The sequence below is a fragment of the Petaurus breviceps genome, unplaced genomic scaffold (assembly GCF_028583685.1).
Source record: "Petaurus breviceps papuanus isolate PSGF00001 unplaced genomic scaffold, PetGlider_PUasm1.0 76, whole genome shotgun sequence".
In the NCBI taxonomy this organism is placed as follows: Eukaryota; Metazoa; Chordata; class Mammalia; order Diprotodontia; family Petauridae; genus Petaurus; species Petaurus breviceps.
The window spans coordinates 51,773,470-51,796,110 of record NW_027186473.1 but is presented as its reverse complement, the minus strand read 5'-3'; the positions used below and the strand labels follow the sequence as shown (position 1 = coordinate 51,796,110).

The window sequence follows — 22,641 nt, the reverse complement described above, 5'->3', positions numbered from 1 at the left end:
TCTGCCTCCAAACAGATCCCAGAGACAGCTGTGTACCAAATCTGAACAGACTGATATCATGATGCTCTATGACGAGCACTGAACTTGGCAATCAGAGGAACCAAGCTACTGAGCTCCAAAAATGTTGCTAGAGTGACAGCTATTGCAGAAGTCCCTGATCTGCCTCAGATATAAAAATAAATTAATTTCACTATGGAGACTGGGAGGAGGACAGCCTGGTGTGGGGAAATGCACAAACCCAAAGGGGAAAAAAACTGGTGAATATTTAGATAGAAAATATGAGTAGGATTCCCTGGCCAAGAGGGAAGCTGACTAAAGAGGGATGAGGAGTCACTCAGAAAAGACATCATCAGAATGATATGTGCACAATTAATTCCAACAAGGAATAAAGGGGATGAGTGTCTGAAAAGACAATGAGGAAATGAAGTTGGTCTAAAGACATAATTTTGTTTGTGACACGAATAAAGTTATGATAAAGGATATTTGCAGCACTGTCCTTTATGGTAGGATAGAAATAAAACATTAGATTCTATGACTTTATAAAACTGAAACTCACACCAGTTTTACATTCATTTTAGGTCAGTCTTTTGTCTTTCAAATCCACATCAACATTTTAAGAGCATTAATATCCATATTAATCAAAGAAATATTCATGTTGAGAAAAATATGACATTTCAAATAAGTACTTAAATGTATGAATATGCATATATCCACTGCATATTTAGGTCACAGATATATGACTGGTATTTACAGACACATATATGTATACATACATGCATGTATGTATAGACACATAAAGACACACAAATATACAATATATAGTTTTATACATCTCAGAGGCACTGCAAAGACAACCTCTCCCCTGCAGCATATGTAATGTACAAACACACAAATATGCATGCATATATAAATATTAATCAGCATTTAAAGTGTGTTTGTAATTACAAATATTAACTGATTTAATGGCTGGATAGATTTTTGAAAGTAAGATAAAACGGAAAAGGATGATAAGTAATCACTGTAGGAAAAGAGTTGAGAAACACCTATAAAAGAGAAACCAAGAATAATATCACATAAAGGCAATAACTCAATGAATGGAAAAGAAAGGAATTTTAATTATCCTGATCAGGTCATAGATTGAACTAATATAATGATAGTGAAGACTAATTATAAATAAATACAACACCAACTGCAGTATATTTGTGGTTTTGAATGTACATGTTACAGATTTCACAGGTGATTTGGAGTCTCTGGGATATAGAAAAATAAATATAATACAGGTACATAAAGCACACATGCCTTTCCATTTTTATTAACACCTTACAGGTTTTCAAATGTTCAGTTTAAAAAAAAGTACAATGAGATTGAATCAGCAGTAAAGGTAAGGCACTGAAACCAAACATGATTAACTTTTAACAGATCAAAAGAGCTATCATTCTTCCTTATAAACACCATATTTTATTTACACCATCTCTGTAGTGAGGAAAGAGAATCAGCTCTATTTAGTACTGATAGCATATTAAACACTATTTTTTAAAAAAGAGGTGGAAGAGGAGGAGGAGAAAGAAAAAAGGAAAAAAGGAGGAGGAGGAAGAGGAAGAAAAAGAGAAAAAAGAAGGAAGGAAGAAAGGAAGAAAGGGAGGGAGGGCAGCTGCAGCAAAAACTTTACTAAATAGTGGGAGTTTGTAAATAGTTCTAAGTAGGGTGGGGTGATCAAAGCTTTTACCAAAGATGCCAAAATTTAGACAAGTTCTAATAACACTTCTAGTTCTTAAGGAAGAGGTAAAACAATTGAGTTTAGTACCTACTTAGCAAAAATTAGTTAAAATCTATCAGATGACTCCACGTGGTGACTTCCTCTGTTACCTCAGACCCTGGAGACAGGAAACCCTAGTGCACATCTTCCAGGGCTGACTTTGGCCCTTGCATCTACCCAGGGAGTAGTCACCCCCAAAATAGCCATGATGTGTTCCAGGGTCTCTACCACTCCTCCTCCCACCAAAAAAAAAAAAGGAATTAGGGACACAATTTAAGCTTTTCATCTCAGGCATAAAAATTGCTAGTCACTGCCCTCAAAGCCATATCAATCTCAAATCCCTTTATGATCTGTGTGACCTGGGAAATTTGCATAATTTCTTCTAAGCCTCAGTTTCCTCATCTGTAAAGTTACATGGTTGTCCTTACTGATCTGTCAAACCTGTTCCAGCTCTAAAGACAGAGTTCATCATCTTACTACCAGCCCAAGTGATCTCTATATTTTTAATATCTCAGCTTGCTCATTTCTTTTTTAAAAGGATACACCTGAACTATAACCTTTTTTTCTAAGTTATAAGATTCTAAACACATTAATATAGTTGTGGTTGGTTTGTTGCTGTTTAGGAGGAAGGTGCTTCAGGAACTGTAATTTCATGATTGAGAGGAATTCCAGAATGAAAACTCCCTCTCCAGATGTAGATCTGCTACCCCATCTGTACTTTAAAACCTGCGAGAGCTGCCAGGGGTCAGGGCATTAAGGCAAAACTTGAAGCCAGTTCCTTCTGACACCAAAGCCACCTACACCTACTATATCATGCTGTTTCTCTAACAGAAAAATGCTTAATATTATTGCGAAATTCCTGCGTACTAGCAGACTGGAGGAGGAAAATTCAAATTTTTCATATTTTTTTAAACTCTGGAAAGGCAATTGACTCACAGTCTCTGGACCCCTTACGGCACCCAGCACTCCTTTCCGTTATCACATTTTGCTGGGAAGGGAGAAAAGTTGCCAACAAATTCACTCCACTCCCAAAACCTTCTTCCTCCTTATGGCTACAATAAGATTACACAGATGAGAGATTTCAAACTTGTTTAAGCTTAAACAAGTGTATCTGGAGGGCAACATGAACAGAATTTGGAACATGGAAGATGTATTAGAAGGAGTCAAAACGTTTCCAAGGTTTACAGTTAGATGCCTTAGGCAGGGGTAGTGAACCTGTGGTGCACTAAGCCCACCCCTGGCTTAATGGATAGAGTGATAAGGCTAGAATCAGAAAGACCCAATTTCAAATCCTGTCTCAGACAGGTGGCTAACTATCTATATGCATGACCGAGGGCAAGTCATTTAAACTGTCTGCCTCAGTTTCCTTAGATGTAAAATGGAGATAATAATAGCGTCCATCTCTCATGACACTCAATTAAGATGTTTGTAGAGTGCTTAGCACAATTTCTGAAATGTAGTAGGTGCTTAATAAATTCTTGTTTTCTTCCTTCCTTCCATGTAAGCCTTTGGCAATCTAGGGAAGCCTATAGACCTTTCATCAAATAATATTTATAAATAGTTGAAGAAAATGTTCAATTTCAGCTAAAGTTTAGTAAAATAAGCAAATAAATAAATGGCATAAAGAAATAAATGAATGAATGAGTGAGTGAATTAATGAATAAGTAAATAAAGTAAAACCTTTTTTTCCAACTAGGTTGACAACTCGAAATCTGTCCACAGACCTAGTTGGGGTTTATGGACTCCCAGCTAAGCATCTTCACTTTAGAGGGTCAAAGGGAAATATTAAGTCCTTTAACTACAGAAATATGATCCTACAATCTTCAAGTCAATCTTCAATTTCTACAGAGAAATCAAGACAGGAATGAGGAAGGAACAGAGACTAGATGCTGCTCTGTGAGCCAAGAGCCTTGAGGCTGGCTTCCCATGGTTTAAGGAACGTGAGAGTGAATGAGTAGGCAGCCGTCTCAGGAAGGGCGCCATCAAGAAATGATTCCATTCAGCAAGCAAGAGGAGATAAAGAAGGGATCAACCCTCAAATCAGATCAACTGGGGGGAAGGAGGAGGATTTCCATGACTAAGGTCAATCTTCTGAATCTGTGTTTGTAAAGCAGCCCAAAAAACTTGACAAATATACTTTGCCAGAAAACAAAGCTGAGGGAAGCCAAGGTGAGTCTGCCCAACCTCAGAGTAAACCCGAATGGCTGCTCTTCTTAGGATATCTTCTATTCAGACCATACCAGTTACAAATGAGGAGATCTAGAACCATATCTCACTGCTGCCCCCTGTCTCCACATATGTCTAAAGCCAGCTACAGCACCATCAGTCAAGTACTGAAAAACAATCCTGTATGATGGATGCACTTCACCCCGAGTTAGAAAAGCGTAGGTCAGACACACTGGGATTACCTGTACCACTTACTACTACTCTTCTTTGGGCTGCCCTTTTGTTAATTGCCTTTTGACTATTTCAGTGCTCAAGAACACTTCCACTAAAAGCTAAGAAAGGGACTGCTGAGATTCTTTTTTTTTTTGGAGGGCAATTAGGGTTAAATAACTTGCCCAAGGTCACACAGATAGGCTGTGTGTGTGTCTGTGTGTCTGTGAGAGAGGCCGAATCCGAACTCAGGCCCTCTACTCACTGTGCCACCTAGCCGCCCCGAATGCTGAGATTCAAACAAACCACCTAATGTTACTGTTTGTTTAGTATCTCAGGTTGGGGAAATGATCAAGGTAACTGGGTAAGGAAGAATGTTGGTTGGACTTTGGCTTTGAAAATACATTGCTGCATTGATGCCTTGGGAGCTGGCCCAGATATTTTAGACAGAGGTTTGAAATGAACAAGAAAAGTTGCTCAATTTTCCATACTCTTTGACCTGGTGATTTCACACCTAGGCATATATCTCAAGGAAGCTGGGGGCAGAAAGGTCCCATACAAGTTAAAATATTCTCTGCAGTAGCAAAAAAGTGGTGGTGAGAGTAGATTTCTATCAATTGAGGAATGACTGAACAAATGGTAGTAGCAAAACAATGAAACATTATACAGTAATCAGCTCTAAAGTGAGACAAATCTCTAAATATGAAGAATTGAGAGAAACATCATCAATTGTATAGGAACTGATATAGTAAAGAAATCAGAACCGGGAGAACAACATACAACATGAATATAATATAATTAAAACCACATCAAAGTACATTAGATCACAGATCATACATAGAGTCTATTCTGTATTTCAGAAAATTGATAGTTAAATACATTTCCTTCATTAGGGAGGTGATGAAGGATAGGTGAAGATAATTGTTGATGTTCTTATAGGATCATAAATTTAAAGGTGGAAGGTAACTTAGAGACCACTAAGTCAGATGAATAATTGAGGCCCAGGAAAGTTAAGGAAATTCTCCAAGGTCAAGCTGGGATTTGGACTAAAATACTCTTCTTGAAAATCCAGTACTCTTTTCCATTACAGAGTTATGTTGAGTTGTTCTGCTTAACTGGGTTCCTGTTTTTCAGAAATGATAAGAGAAGATTCCATTTGGGATGCAGGAGGAGGAAGATGTATTGATAAAGTAACAGCAAAATAAGAAAGAAAAACAAAAAGCTCAAGAAAACTTTTAAGTATCAAATAAATGAGATAATTGAGTTATTTCCTTACACAATTCCAGCACTACCACTAACATAAGCAATTGTAAAAGAAGAATTTAGCTATACTCGGGTTAGTAACCAATACTGGCATTTTAAAAATAACACTGATTTTTCGATTAAGGTTCACCTCAATGGGCAGGTTTACCTCCTCTGGCATTTCAATACCAGAGTTTTAAAGCACCTTTTTCTGGTTCCACACCCAGTTTCTAAAACCTAGCATTCAGTGGCATACTAAATCATCACTTTTTTTTCCTTTCTAAATACAGAACCAGAGCTTTCTGAAATCATACAATTGTCATCCTCCTCCCACTTCAATCACACCAAGTAACAAGATAGTTTCATGTAATGACTACATGCAGCCCTATTATCTTTCCCTCTCCCTATTCACCTTCTAAAGAGCTCAAGAGGTAGAAAAAATGGAAAGCAGCAGGAGACAGAAAAGGGACTTTGGATAGAGTCTAGAAAACCCACACCCAAGGAAAACCAATCCCCACAAATCAGAGTTGACTGCAATCACAAAGCAGACCCCAAACCACAATCTCATGGCCTGTCAGAGAAATACAACAATAGAGAAGATTTCTTTGCTGTCAATTTGCCACAGGAAGCTATTTGAAAGCTAAAGGCTTTTCAGATTTTTTTTTAAATAGAAAGCAAAACTACCTAAGAAAATGAATATTCACTTCATGACCTGCCAGGGTTGGTTATCTCTCTGTTTTACATTTGCATTTTGCAGACACTATAAGACTCTTCTCGGCTTCAACCCACATAAGACTGTCCTCTATTTCCACCAACACTCACCTCACACCTAGTCTGATGATTTTTAAAAAAGACTTATGGGGGGAAAATGGACTCGAGAGACAGTAAATCTCAGGAGACAACTGTCCTTTATTTTCCTGATTTTGCATGTAATTTGCCCTTGGGCAATTTAAGATTAATGTGCAATCATAGTAAAATATGTTACAAGTTCAATTTAGATGTCTTTTTTTTTTAACTCAATGATAAATATTGAGACTAAGAGAAAATTCTCCATCAGGGTTCACCTTGAGCTTCTACCCAAGGACAAAAGTACTTGAGAGAGAGACAATTCTGTAAGCAAATTCCAAGATTAAAAAAAAAAATTACTGAAGGCTCTCCTTTTGAAAAAAGAAGGAAGCCTAGCTCTGGAGAGTTAGGATAACCAAAGATCGTCCTAACTTATACTGTATAGGGTTTTCTAGTTTTATCTCATCAATTCATTTCAATTTAATTTAAATTCTACATTTGATAGATGACACCTTGCCCAGACAAACATTTTAATTCCATACCCTAGAAATGAAAGTGGATATTCAAATTCTTTATATATGGAAGATTTTCTAAAAGAGATAAGCTTCATAAACAAAAGAGGCAAAAACAAATTTAATTTCTGTGAAGATGTGCGTTTGTTTGTTTTAATAGCCATAAAGAGATTTGTTTTTGCATACTTCCCAATGAATGCACATGAAATTAACTATGTGAATGTACTTCCACAGCACCACAACTTCCTGGTCTTGGAAGTTGTACAGGAGGGGGACACCTAGAAATAACAGGAATGCCCTCCAAATGCTAAAACTGAACAATTTTGCCGTTATCACCGTACTTCCCCAGAGACATTTCATTTTATCGGTATTAAAGGAAGGTGACAAAATAAGGACATAAAGAGTCCAAACCCAGTTCCAGAAACACTTTTTTTGTTTTGTTTTTTTGCTTTTTGAAGGACAATTGGGCAGAAACACTTTTTATAAAGCCTGGTCATTGCTGGGTCTGAAAATGAGAGACAATCATTGATTTCACTATTTGATGAGTTTCAGTTTTGGTATAACTGAAAGACCTCATGAAGGTGTGAATTTAGCCCTGCTACTAACAAGTGTGCCATGTGACCCCAAGTAATAAAGTCGATCTCTCTGGACCTCTGCATCCTCATCTCTATAATGGGGATAATAATACTGGCGTTCCCCTGTCTCACCCAATTGCTGTGAATATTAAATAATTCAAGACTGAATAACTGAATAGTATTAAACAATTCAATTACTGAATAATTAACCATTAATTATTCAATATGGATACTGAATTTACAATGTCTCAACAACCCTCAAGTGCTATATGAATATAATATCAAAAGTATAACTATTATATATATCATATTTACATTAATTGCATTGTGATTTATATATTTCATAACAAAAATATATATCATAAGGGAATATATTTATATACCAATTTCTTCTGGTTTGTACTGGAACTATGATCTGGAAATCATTATATATTATATTGTGTGTGCTACATATTATCATACAATAATCTCTGAATGAACACTCAAAAAACAAGTCTTTACTGAACAAGATTTTGAAAGCACTACTTGCTGAAGAAGATACAAGCAATTCTAAGACTGGATTCCTGGCTAATAGGGTGATCTAAAACTTAGGAGTAAATATAAGGAGTGGCTAGGTGGCACAGTAGATACAGTGCTGGACTTAGAGACAAGAAGACTGATCTTCATGAGTTCAAATTCAGCCTCAGATACTTACTGTGTGACCCTGGGCAAGTCACTTAACCTTGCCTACCTCAGTTCCTCATCTGTAAAATGAGTAGAAGGAAATGGCAAACCACTCTTCACAACTAGACAACAACACCATCACCAAAAAGTAAAAATAAGGCAGGCCTATGAAAAATGGGAAGTCTAAATTACTAAATAAGGCATCTATTCTGTATTTAAAAATGAGGATTAATGCATCCTTGGTCAAATGTAATTGGTCCCCACTTGAATCTCAGACCGAATCTTAGTTTTATAGTTGTCAAAATTCAAAGTATCTTTTTTTCACAGTCTGACCATTGCAAGAAAGGTAGTATCCTCAGTTTTTGAGAAGATAAATTTTCCTCAAGGGCATGCCCACATTACCATCATTCACCTGGCTAAAGAATTAAAAAAATCTTTACTGAAAGCTGTATTTGAGAGGGGAGTGGTGTTTGCTGTAGAATTTCTACCTCTTTTGTTCTATGATTGCTTTTGTTTCTGTTAAAATATAAATGCCTTGAGGTTAAGAAATTGCTTCACATTTTATTTTTGTATCTCAAGAGCTTAACACATAGGAGGTGTTAAATATTTATTGACAGATTGCCAAACTAAGACTACAACATATGACCTGGATATGGATTAAGTAAGAGGATTTTTCTGGTTAGAAGGAGAAACTTGGTCAGAATCTCTCTTTCCAAACAAACTGCTGGTATATTAATAAACTGTGTCTCACAGACTCTAGCTAAATAAATAGCTTGTTTTTCTTTCACAATATGACTAATTAAACAATACCAAGAAAAGGAAACATCACTATTGAAGGAGCAATATGGACAATAAATGTTTCCCTAGAGGAGAAGGATGTGAGCTGAATCTTGGAACGTGGGTAGGACTTGAAGAGGAGAAGATGAGACTGGAGATAATGTGATGACCCACAGAGCCTTAAGGCACCTTGGAGGTCATGGGGTCTGACTCCTTTCATTCTACAGTAGGGAATTAACTGAAGACGTTAAACAATTTGTCCAAGGTCACACTGGCAATTAAATGGTGAAGCCAGTAGTTGAACATGGGTCTTATAATTCCAAATCCTACACATTGAGAGGCATGGCTGGGAAGAAATGTAAACATCAGGAGACTTTTGATGGGTCATGGAAGTAAAGAGAACTGGTTGGTGAGAACAGGATGGGATTGGGATGGGTCTTGAATGCTAGGTCATTTTAACTTTACCTAATAGGCAATGGAGAGCCTGAACAGGAAGGGACGCACTTAGAAGAGCACCTGGCACACAGTAGGTGCTTAATAAATATCTGACAGAATGTTATCATTCTTTTCTACACAATAACTCTTTTTAAAATAGTTAAAGTAGTAGCAGAATAATATGAATTGGAAGAAGAGACTGAATGCAGAAAGACCAATCGGAAGGCCACTGCAATAGCGCATACACACATATGCACGTATACACCCACAGGTGTATATGTACAATAGATATTTAATATTTTCTGTATTGTATAATCTATTCCTCTATATCACCTTGTAATATATAAATATGATATAAAATATTTATTATACAAATATACAGTATATTTGTTTCCATGCATCACCTTATGCCTAGGTTATATACATTTATGGAATAAATTAGATACTTCTGTCCCTTAATATGTTATTATACAATGGATATTTCTATAATATATTGTTATTTAATTTATATATTATATACATTTTTAAATATTATATAATACATATTGATATGTATCACCTCATGCCTGGGCTACCAAAGTAACTGAGTGGTCTTTCTACATACATGCATACACATAAATATACACACACTCACACCTTCAATGGCTCCCTGTTGCCTCTAGAATAAAATACAAACCTTTGTGTTTGCCACATAAAGCTCTGTATGCTCTGACTACAGACAGCTTTTGCAGGTTTATTAAACATTACTTCCCTTTATATATTTCAGAGTCCAGCCAAAGTGGCCTACTTAATATTCTTTATATATGACATTCCATTTCCCACCTCCATACTGGTGTCAAGCTATTCCATTTGCCTGAAGTACACTTTCTCCTCACCTTAGAATCTGTAGCTTTATTTAAGGTTGAGTCACATTTCTTCCCTGGCCTGCCTCTCAGTGTGTAAGATCTGAAATTATAAGACCCAGGTTCAACTACTGGCTCCACCATTTAAGTGCCTCTGTGACTTTGAGTAAATCATTTAATATCTCTGGTTCTTTAATTCCCTACTGTGAAATGAAAGGAGTCAGATCTCATGACCTTGTTTCTTCTTTCATGTATTTAGGGATATCCCTGTTCATCTCCCTAATTACTGGATGCTCTCTTTTTCCACAAGACAGACAGACACACACACAGACACACAGACACACACACACACACAGACACACACACACACACACTTAGATGTTTCCATGTTGTATTTCCCGAGGACAATGTAAACTACTGGATGGAGGCAGTACCTTCCTTACATGTCTGATTTCTGGTTTCGTCTTTGTATTCCTGCCACTTAGCACAATGTTTTCCACATATCAAACGCTTGGTTAGCATTTACTGGATTCTACTGGACACAGGCAAATGAAGCAATAGGAAAGAGTCTAAGATGACCTTCCAAAAGAAACACGGAAGATGGGGAGGTAGGAGATAGTAAGTTCAGTTTGGGATATGCTCAATTTAATGAAAAAGCAAACTAATCATGCAATAATGTAAGAGTTAGACACAGAAGACAAAAAAATCATGAAATATCTAAGGCTGAAGATCTATATCAAGTCATTGGAATGGCCAAGACACCTGAAAGGGATGAACAAGGAACAGAGAACTGAACCTTGGGAGAAGCTCATGTGTAGAGAGTGAGAAGGAAAAAAGGAACACAAAAAAGATAGGACTGGTCAGAGAAACAGGAGGAAAAGCAGAAATGTATTTTCATATAAGCTAAAGGAAGAAAGAGTTTCAAAGAAGGAAGGGATGAATAATAGTTTTATATGCTGAGAGGTCAAGGAGAGAGAAGACCAAGGAAAAACTAGGTTTGTCAATTAACCTGTAAAATACAATGTTCAGTAAACTGAATGGGTTAGAAGGAAGAATATAAGAAGTTAAATGTGAGGAGAGGAAATGAAAACCTCATTCAAAAAATCTTGACCACAAAGAGAAAACAGAAATTGGACAATATCTGAAGAGTGCTACAGGGACATATTTTTTTTTCCAAAGACTGGGAACCTTGTAACATCCTTAAAAAAATAATAACAAATAAACAGGCAATGAACCTTTGGAGAAGAGGATGAAGATGAAAAGAGAAATAATTCTTTGATTTTCCAATATAAATGGGGAGAATTGGATCAAAGCACAAACGTATGGGTTTTGGAAAGGAGGAGAAAAAAAAGATTTCCTCTTAGAAAGAGAAAGAAAAAAGAGAAGAGAAGGTTTGAAGATCTATATTTAGGGAAATAGAGGAAGGACAACAGGGAAGGGAAACTCATGCCTGATGAGATATAGAGGAAGGAAAGTGGCAAAGGCAGGCATGAGGGTGATTCACACTCAACCCAGCATGGAAGATGCATCTAAAAGTTAAAAGGACAAGGGATCTTGGCTACTAGTACAAATAACAATGAAGTATCTGAGCAGTTGAGACTGGGGATGGAGTTCAAGAAGGATGTTTTGAAGGTCAAGTAGGAACAATCAAGAACTAGGAGAAGGCAGACACCACTCACCTGTCCCACTGAGTCTGAAGGAACAACACATACAAGGCTTAGAAGGAAGAAGGCTGAAGACGATTGGGTGTCCTTAGAACGAAGTAAAATCCAATTATGTAAAAGAGGAAAATAAAACACCACAGGAAAAACCACTTAGGACAAAGCAGACTATGAGTACTAAAGGGCACATTTTAAAAAAGGAGTTGATGAGAGACAAGGGAGCAAACAAGTATGGATGAGGTGGGTGAGAGCAAGAATAACCCCCAAAGAGCGGCTTGAAATTTGCCTCATGAACTCCCACATGAAACAAAATATCTTAATATATGTACACATTTTAAACTCAACATATTCAAAACTCATTTATCCTTCCCCCAAACCCTATCCTCTTCCTAACTTGCCAGTTACTGTTATGAGGACCACCATCCTCCCAGTCAGTCCTACTAGCAACCTAGGTGTCATCCTCAATTCTCTCTTTGAATGCCCAATCTGTTGCCAAGTCCTGTTGATTCCACCATGAAAAACACCTCTGTAAATATACTCCAGAGTATCCTTCAAAACTGCCCCCACCCTGGTGCTGACCCTCATCACCCTGCATATGAACTATTACATGAGCCTGCTGGGTGGTCTCCCTCCAGTCCAGTCCAACATCCACTAAGCTGTCAAAGGGATCATTCTGAAGTATAGGTCTGACCTTTTTAGCCCCCACCCCAGCTCAATAAAACTCCAGTGGCTCCCCTACTGTCTCCAGGAACAAATATAAAATCTTCTGTTTGCCTTTTAAAGCCCTGCATAACCTGGCTCTTGTCAGTCTTCTCACATCTTACTCACCTGGACATGATCTAAAATACAGAGATAATGGTCTTCTTATTGCTCTGCAGCCATTTTCAATGGAATTTGCTTCCACCTCACCTCTGCCTTCTTTCAAGGATGAACTCTAACCCTACCTTCCACGAGGAGCCTTCCAGAATTATCTCCAATGGATTGGTATTTATTCATAGCTGTCTGCATGTTGTTTCCTTCATAAAACTGTAAGCTTATCGATGGCAAATCATTTTCCCTTCCTTTATATCCCCAGTTCTTAGCACAATGCCTGGGATAATGTAATGTCTGATAAATACTTCTTCCTTGTTGACCTGAATGACCTTGGTTTGTTTCTTTGACCTTCAAACCATGGCTCACCCACATCTAACTGCACTTGTGATTCTTTTCCACGTTTTTCCTCTTTCCATTACTCTTCATAGGTAGCCCCCCCTCCCTCTTTACTTCTCCCTTCTCCCCCACCTCCCCAAGGCAAGCTCTGCAGATCTAGATCCACAACAACATCAAAGCAAGGGTGAAATGAGGGTTAGCAAAAACAAGCTAGCTTTTCCTATCTATATCCCCAGTATAGAGCTTGGTACACAGTACTTAATAAATTTTTCATTCATTCATAAGCCACAAAATTAATAAGTTGCAATGTTAAAATCTAAACTCAGATCCTTTGTCTCCCAATCCAATGTTCTCTCCACTACTCCAAACATTTAGCAGATAAAAAAAAAGAGACCTATATAGATGAAGTGCCTTGTCCAAGATTATCTGTAAATGAAAGGGATGATCTCCTTCCTCCTTCTTAACAAACTCTATTCTTCCCTTCTTTTCCATCAAACCTCACCTCACAGCTTTCTCCAGCTGGCCCCAGCTACCCTCCAATCTGAGAGCAATTCAATTCACCATTCTTAACTCAGTTTTATAACATACATTTTTTATTATTCCCTAATACAGAACTCCTTATTTTGATGCAAGTGAAGAATCTGTCCATAACTTCTATTAGAGAGTTATCAGTGGCACCAAGTTTAAGGGACTTGCCTAGTCACACACAACTAACGTGAGTCAAAGGCAGGACCTAAATCCAGGTGTCTCAGACATAGGCCATCATCCCCCTATGCATCAAATAATATTTTATCTCACTGATATAAAAAGCTAAATGATAAAACACTAAGACTGAAATTCATGAAAGCATAATAAAAGATAGAGAATTGCCATGATATAATTAAACAGGGTTGGGGGAATGGGGACACCAGAAACAACCTATTGATGAAGACATTTCACGGCTGTAGGACAAGTGAATGACTGGTTTTACTTTAAGGTCTTTCACATTTTAAAAGGAATAACGACCTAATCATGAACTCTTCTCTCCTATCTTCTTACTACATCCATACTCACAATTATTTTGAGGATCCAGTAAGATAATACTTGTAAAAAGCTTAGCACAGTGCCTGGTACACAGTAGGGGTTTAATAAATGCTTGATCCCTTCCCTTGTTCCCTCTCTTTCTACTAAAAGCAACAGCTTCTTGTAACAAGAGGAAAAAAACTCTGGGATCAGAAGGATTGAGAAGGAAAACATATTTGCTTTTAAAAAAATAAACATCTAATAAGAGATTTGTAAAAATGTATTTTTCTCTAAAAAAAATATCCTAAAATGGTACACAAGCTAACTTGTGTCTACTCGTTGCAAGACCCACTGCCCTCTGGTAAACTGCACATACCCATCAGGAGACCGAGGAGACGCAGGTACTTTATCTATACAGACATAAACCTCTAAGGAGAGAGAGAGTATAAAAAGTCCCCTTTGGAGAAGGATATCCTTTTCATTTTTAATTGAAAAAGCAAACACATACAAAGTGGAACATGAAAATCTGTACATTTACTAGCTGTGAACCACAACAACAACAAAAATGAAGACTGACTGTGAGTAGCATTTGAGAACTCCTTTAAAATTTTACAGATATCTGCAAAGAGCAGGGAAAGAAAAGAAAGCTCCCATATCCTATCCAAAGCAGCCAGAAATGAATGAAAATTCTTCAGCCTGTATTGCTGTTTAAAGAGTCAGAAAGAAAAGGCTTTCTGAAATTTGGACTTTTCTTACAAATGGGCACATACCCAAACCACAAAAGCAACTCGTATGTCCATTATCAGCATTCTAATTTCACAGGTGGCAGTCAGTCTTGGATTTATGACAAAGGATTGGTTTCGAAGAAAATGTGACTGATCTGACTGTCCCCTGTGATGCTGTCTAAGTCTAAAGGAAGAGGGATGTACAATACAAGACCAAGTCAAACATTCTGCTTATCCCTACCAAAGCAAAGTTTCTGACCAAATAGGACTTCAACCTCTAATGGAGCAGGCCCTTCCAAAATAGTCAATTTCACAATGGCCAAATATTTGGATTCCCTCCGTTTGCTTACATGGTAGACAAAGTACAAGGACCTACTTATAGCACAGAGAGCCCATAAAAATAACCTTCAGGCTCTCCCAGAGATGGTGGAAGATAGTGTACAAGGAAGAGCACAAAAGCAGATTACATATTAGTGGCTAAAAACTTTGGCGAACCAAACTAATCTTTCAACACAACTTATTTGGTTCCCCTTCATATTCTGATCCACTTATTCACCATTCCCCAGCCCCATTCTGTCCTCTCTTACCTCTACACATCTGTACACACCAGTTCCTATGCCTGAGTATGGCTCCCCCATCATCACCACCTTTTAAAATTCTTTTCTTCCATCATGGCCTTGCATAATTATCACCTCCTCCAAAGTTTTCCCAGAAAGCCCAAGATAGACATGATTCTTCTCCCTTCATACCTCTCACAGCATTTTGCCTGATTTCTCATTATTCATTTCACACATATGCAAACCAGGATAAAAAAGAATTCTAGGGGCAGTTAGGTGGCACAGTGAATAGAGCACTGGCCCTGAAGTCAGGAGGATCCAAGTTCAAATTTGTCCTCAGACACATAACACAAAACTAGCCATGTGACCTTGTGCAAGTCATTTAACCCCAATTGCCCTACTTTCCCCCCTCCAAAAAAAACCAAAAAAATTCTAGGCCCCTACTATATTTAAATATATATATACACACACACACATATACACATATATACACAATACATGTATGTATGTATGTATGTGCACATGTGTAAGTAGCAAAAATAACAAATTTTATATTTGTATCCCCAGCATCTTAGTGTAAACAATGTCTTACACACACTAAAATAAAATAATTCTACTTTAAAAACTGAATTGCAAATGGGCCTTAGTTGTGAAATGGTTTCTAAGTTTTACTAAGGAAAAAGATGAAAGGGAAGAAGAGATTCATACTGTATCACAAAATAAATGACCAGTTAAGCACAGGAAAAGGCAATCTCAAATACCTGAATGGACCTGTGAGCTCACTGGTATGGCTATTCTCCCCTAACATCACATAAATCTGCCATGCCTGCCCCTCTCAGGTAGGTCTGTTACATGTCCTCCATAAGCTCAGCACCCCAGGGTCACCCAGGGAACTTCCTCCATTTCTCCTGATGCCACAAGGATACCAACGGAGCACACGGGCAAGTCAGTGGCGAGTATTCACTCTCACACATAATCAGCCCATTTTCTTTCCTGATCTGACATTTCTTGGATGCCATCCTTATTTGGATGCTTTGCAGTTCCCCATTTGTTATATGTTGCCTGATGTGTCTCCACTATATTGCTACGTGTCTCCACTGTTCAGTGAGTCAGACTCAGTTTTAGGTCTCTGAAGAGTACAGTACCCCATGACTCTCAGCCTTTCAGTAAAGGACACTTGCCTTTTTATTTCTCCTACTCTGATGCATTTAAATCAACATGCCATGCCCTTTTCAAAAACAGGGTGCATTCTCAATGCATATCAGATCTTTTAAATACTCATATCCTTTAATGAATAAAAGGATTCAGGCAGACAGTCGTGTTACCTCGTGTTTCAACTGCACGGATGCATTTTCTGAGAATTGTGAATCCAATCTTATCCAGTTGTGCACCTAAAAGGAAAATGTTAAGCACATCATGAATTATCCACGTTTTTCTTCCTTACAAAGCTGGAAAAATAACATCTGGGCTTGTTTTGATGGAACCATTTCTTTTTTAAAGGCCACATGTTGAGCTACAGCAGTGATCTACACTGATGATCTTAGTATATTCACTGGAGCACACATTCAGAATAACAGTATATTTACTGTTAACAACAACTTAAAATGCTAAAGAAGGTTGTTAACTGAGCATCCATCTTCTTCAGCACTAAAAAACAAATAGATAAAAAAAAAACTCAGCACGAAAAACTTCATCCCCAAACGGCTGAGTATATTTTGTACAAAATTCCACCAAGAGCTCTGGAGAAAATTAAAAGAAGAAAATGAGCATGTTAAATAGCCCTTAAAAAAAAGTCATGCCCCCAATGTGGGTCAGGGGCAAATGTCATTCATCTTTTTTCTCAATTGTGCAAATCATAAAGTTGGCTCAGAAAAGCCAGTTGTCTGAAATTTTTTTAATAAAAACTCATGTTTTGGAAGTCATGTTTCATATCACTCTTCCAAATGTTTTTAATCATTTTAATACTATTTTGAAAATAACTGAAATCTAAAAATCATTTGGTAGGCAGGTTATAATAATCTAAATGTGCCAAGTATATCTAGATATATAATCTAGAATATGCCAAGTAATTTCCTTTTCTTCGACATAAACATTTGCCTTTACAAAGGATAGTACATTTTGTGTCCCAACCAAAATCAATCCTAAGGATTCTAAGCAAATCAGCAAAGGTGGGTATAGGCAGCCACTCCCCATCCATTAAATAAATAACAAGACAGAAACACAATAAGGGGTCAGAATTTCATCTCAGTACTTGAAAATTAAAGCCTGGCACATGGGTCAGGATCCATGTGGCTTTTGCCTTGTTGGTTTCTCCACCATGAAAACCCTGGCTGGGGTTTTAATGAGGGGGTCATCAGGGACAATTAGCCCACCCATATCATTTCAGAGAGCCAAAACATATAAATTGCTCATGAACCATTACTGTCCCATTCACATTAGAAGGCTCTGTTCTTCAAAATGACAATTAGAAATGTTCACATCACAGAGACTCCTAAGTTCATAACTGGCAAACGTTGTACTTTATTCAGCTTTGTATGTGGCCCCATCTCCTCAAACCAATACCTAGAATATACAGAATACAGAGTTGTTGAAAGAATGATACAACCATCAAAGGAACCTACTCTAAGAAATCTGAATTGAAGCAATATGATGCAGCTCAATCCCTTTCAGAATGTAAGACTCATCTGGACACAAAACTTTGTATGTTGATTATGCAGCAGAACATGGAATCTCTCCAATGTTCATAACTCAGCCATTCACACCTTAAATGTCTTCCAGTCTTACAAAGATTATATTTACATTGAAATCTGTAAACAATTTCCAGTTGCTAAATCAAGAGTACAGAGTCAGCCAATACCATTGTTCACATTTCTCTCTCAGTTGAGCACTCTATATGTAATTAGACATCCCATTCCAGATGACACCGTTTAGCATAATATTCAATTTTAGTTTATTGTTATTTTAATTGAAAGACATATTCCCTCTCCCAAAAGATATCTGAATATCTACTTTGTGCCCAGATTCTGTGCTTGGAATGGAAAAGGATACCAAAAATTCTTACTCATGGACCTCAGTAGTCTGGAAATTGATATTTCCTTTGAGAAGGTAATATTTAAGACACATACACTTCTGATTGTTAAATAATAATGCAAAACAGGATATAATGAAATGTCGAAATGGTTGTTTCAGACAATGAGTACTATTTCAGAGGCAAAAGAGGTCCAAATGGGAAACAGTAGACAGTAAGAACCCGAGTCAAGCCCTAAGAAATTGGGTAGAAACTAGATAAGTAAAGAGGAAGGGAGAACAGCATGAGCCACGTTTTAGAGACAATAATGAGCCCTGTGTATTCAGACAATGGAGAGCAAACAAGACTTAGCACTTACCTCCTTCCCGTCTTAAGTTGGCTCTATTCAAACTGGGAAGCAGCTACACATATATTAAGAAAAAGAAAGAAAAGGAGAAAATACTTCAGTCAGGGGTTCATGTTGGGCAAACACAATAAAGACATACTTCCTTTTTTATCAGTAAGAGTGGCTATAGATAAAGCAGCAGAAGGACAAGAGAGCCAAAACCATGCACAAAAAGGCAAATGGTTTTAGTCAGCCTAAAGCCCATTAACAGCACAGAGCTCTATGGAAAGGAAGCTTTATAAACCCTCACTCTGATCTCCACAGAAAGCAAACAGCAACAAGACCTAATAGGAACGTGGGTAGGGTAGGATCTGATAATAAATCTTATAGGCCAAGTCAAAGGTTTTGTGAATTTGAAATGTTCGGTGGTTATAACACCACTCCATAGGCCTTGAACTCCTGCCTCTTACTTTCATTGACTTACTTCAAGGCTCAGCTTCTGTATGCAAGGGGCCTACTATCTTCCCCTCTGAGATCACCTTCCCAGTTCCCACTACTACTACCGCCTTCCCCTCTAAGATAACATGCATATGTCTTGTATGTAAATAGTAATTTTAAAGTATTTTCTTTCAATTTATATGCACTTATATTCCCTAGTTCTCATCTCTACTCCCACCATTACCATTAAAAAATAAAAAACAAAACCCTTATAACAAATATGCACAGCCAAAACAAATTCTCCTATTGGATACATTCAAAAATGTGTGTCTCGTTTGGTAAAATTAATTCTCACGTCTCTGTTCAGAGATAGGAAGTATTCTTCATCACTGGTTGTGTCTATTTATTTTCATGTTCAACCCCTCCTCCCAAACATAGGCTCCTAAAGGGCAGGGATTTTTTTTCCTTTTTCTCTGTCTCCAGGTCCTAGCACATAATAAATACCTGCTGACTGGTCATGGCTCAAACAGCCTGATGGCATCTCTTGCAAAGATCAATCTATCGCTAAGCACTCACTTTGTACCTACTAAGTAAAAGTGGGGCAGCTTTGTGGTGCCACAGTATATACCAGGCTAGACCTGGAATCAAGAAGATTCATCCTCAGTTCAAATCTGTTCTCAGACACTCTTCTGTGTGACCCTGTGCAAGTCACTTCACCCTGTTTGTCTCAGTTTCCTCATCTAAAAAATGAGCTAGAAAAGGAAATGGCAAACCACTCTAGAATCTTCACCAAGAAACCCCCAAAAGGGATCACAAGGAGTCAGACACAACTGAAACAATTCAACAACAACAAAGTATAAAGCACCTTCAACATGTGTTAGCTATGTGACCCTGAACAAATTTCTTAACCTCACCATGCTATGGACAGCAACTTACTGATTGATAAATTGCAGAGAAGGAGCTAATCTGTATTGGTAGAGGGAGTTTTTTTCATGTAAGGAGCTCCCAATACCAATGAAAATCTAAGATCCAGTCCCTATACTTATCTCATTGTAAGCAGAGTGGATGGCCTCAGAAGAGAGTGGAATTCTCCTCCTTGGAGGTCTTTAAACAAAAAGCAGATAAAATAGAATTTCTCAAGCCTTTTGTAGGATGGATTTTTTCCCCCCAAGTAAGGGCTTGACTAGAAGACCTCAGGGTTCCCTCTCACCTCTGAGATTCTATGATTAGAAGAAGCAAGAACAGAGTGGACAGGGCATCAGAACTGAAGTCTGAGTCTCTCCATTCAAATTTCATCTCAGGCATCTACTAGCTTCAATTCTCAAACTGAAATCTCATCTGTAAATCTCATCTGTACAAAGAGAGGGGGTTAGACTCAGAGGCCATTCATGTTGCTCCCAGCTCTAAACCTTTTAAGCCTATGATTCTGATCCTATAATTGCATCCGATTTTCTCTTCCCTCCTTCACACTGTCCTTCACCATCTTCCCTCTTCCAGGTTTGGTCATTCTTCTTATCCTGAATAGCAAAGGCAGAAACATCTCCTGACAACAGAACTGGGGTACCATTGAATGATCTGGCAGCAATGCTATCAAGAAACTGCTCATTGGAATCCTTGCACAGAATTCTTTTTCTGGCTATACCAAGCACAGAAAGGTATCTACCACCCAAGGAAAACCATGATTTAAATAATTCCATCTGAAACAGGAGAGTTCAAAAGCAACTCTTAGATCTTTGGCCACTGGCTCATTATTCTAAGGGCACACTACTTTTAGAAACATGCCCTGCCTAAATTTCTTCACACAAATACCTAGCAGGACTTTTAATATTTGGAGTTCTCACAAATGTTCACTTATCTCTGGACTAATCGCTTTGTTATTTACTCTGAAGGAAAAGTCAGACTGGGTATCTTCAAGGTCATGGTGCCACTGATGGCGAATTTATTTCCCAGGGATGCAGGTAAGCTTCTCTATGCAAACTGACTTTTAAATAGACCTCTTTATTCTCTGGGGAGAAATGTCCATAGTCATAGCTTTACCTTGACAATAGGGGATTAGCTGCTTGCTTTGGGACCTCAGTTACATGTGGTACTGTCAAAGAAGAGATCAGTCCCTCTGGATCTTGCCAAAAGAACCTCAAGGGCATATTAAGAATAAACAGACAGTGGAGGGAAGACTCATTTATCAATGCTAATACTGAACTTCTCAAGTACATATATCAATGAATGAATCTAGTCACAGATTAAGAGCAGGAAGGGACCTGGGAATGATCCAGATCATTTTAGAAATGAGGAAATCCGAGGGTCACAGGGTAGAAGACACTTCCTCAAGGTCACCTAGGCCTTCTTATTTCAAATTCCATGCTCTTTCCACGTTCTACCAGTCTGGTAACTGGGAAACAACACTGATTCTGGAATCAGGGAATGAGGTTTCAAATCTCACCTCTGACACCAACTACCCATGTAACCACCCTTACCCTCAGGTCCTTGCCTCTACAATGAAAGGCCAGGACTTGATGGCCTCCCAGGTCCCTAACAGTTACAATTCTATGATCCTGTGATTCCTTTGATGGGAAAAAGGTGAGAAATTGAGAAGACCTTAGCCTAGAAGGGCCAGATCTCCCACTGCATCCTGGGCCATCTCGTCCTGATGAATATCTGACTTCTGGACCCAGATGGCTGTAGAGGAGAAAGTGAGGCTGGTGACCTTCACTCAAATCCAAGTTAACTGCAAGTCATGTCATCATTTCCCTGATGTCATGGTCCTCCTCTTCAATAATGAAGGACAAGGGCTAGATAGTTGGCACAGTGAATAGAGCACCAGCCCTGGAGTCAGGAGGACCAGAGTTCAAATTCAGCCTCAGACACTTAACACACACACACACACACACACACACACACACACACACACACACCCCTAGCCATGTGACCTTGGGCAAGTCACTTAACACCAACCACCCTAACTTTCCCTCTCTAAAAATTCCAAAAAAAAAAAAAAGAAAGAAAGAAAGAAATTAGCAAGTCTTCCTACAAGCAAACCTCCCCTCAACAAACCTCCCTTAATGGGCTCCACATAGCCCAGTAACACTGCACTTCCTGTTCATGATTTTCAAGGATTTCTTCCTACTAATTAGTCTCTGCTCCCTCTTATTCAAATTCTTCCCCATGTCTTAGATAAGAAATGCCTGCACAAGTCATAATACTGCAGGTCACTTCTGCATACTTCATCTCCCACTCCACCTGAGAGAATACAGCAGAAGATACTCCTTTCCTAACACCAAACAACATTCTTTCCTCGCTTCTAAACTCTGCTGGATCTCTCTCTATTTGAAAAATCCTTTCCATGTCAGTCCACAGAAAACAGCAATGGGAGATGTAAGGATAGCTTGAAGCTACCAATTGATTTATCCAGTCATAGACTGTCCTGAGTTGAGAATCTTATAGATTAGACACAGCATATAATGTTACAGATTCATTATATAAATGAAGCTAAGAAGCAGTTCAGACATTTGCAGTAATAATGATATTGATGAAAACAACAATAATAGTAATATCCACAGGTGATAGTTGCATTGGACTTATAATTTTATGGATAACCTTGTTCATACCACATGAACTTCTAAAATGATGTAAATTATATAAAGTCATAACACATTATATCAGGCTTGTTGCTAATAAGTCATTCATCATAACAAAAGCCATCACCATGGTCCTTTCAGCTTTCCCTTTGAGTCCTCCTGGAAGAGAGAACCTGTTCCTATCACAGCAGCTCATTCCCCTTTTAAATTATTTTAA

The 22,641-nt window shown here is 38.0% G+C and overlaps 1 protein-coding gene across 1 annotated transcript in view; it reads right to left on the bottom strand.

Annotated features, from left to right (window-relative positions):
• The window catches only part of ARHGAP10 (Rho GTPase activating protein 10), a 392,686-nt gene that overhangs the window by 158,508 nt on the left and 211,537 nt on the right, over window positions 1–22,641 (bottom strand). Inside the window, exons 11-12 of the mRNA XM_069105012.1 lie at window positions 18,445–18,487; window positions 16,384–16,449 (exon numbers count right to left, since the gene is read on the bottom strand). Coding sequence (XP_068961113.1) covers window positions 16,384–16,449; window positions 18,445–18,487 — 109 coding nt within the window. The remainder of the gene's footprint in view (window positions 1–16,383; window positions 16,450–18,444; window positions 18,488–22,641) is intronic.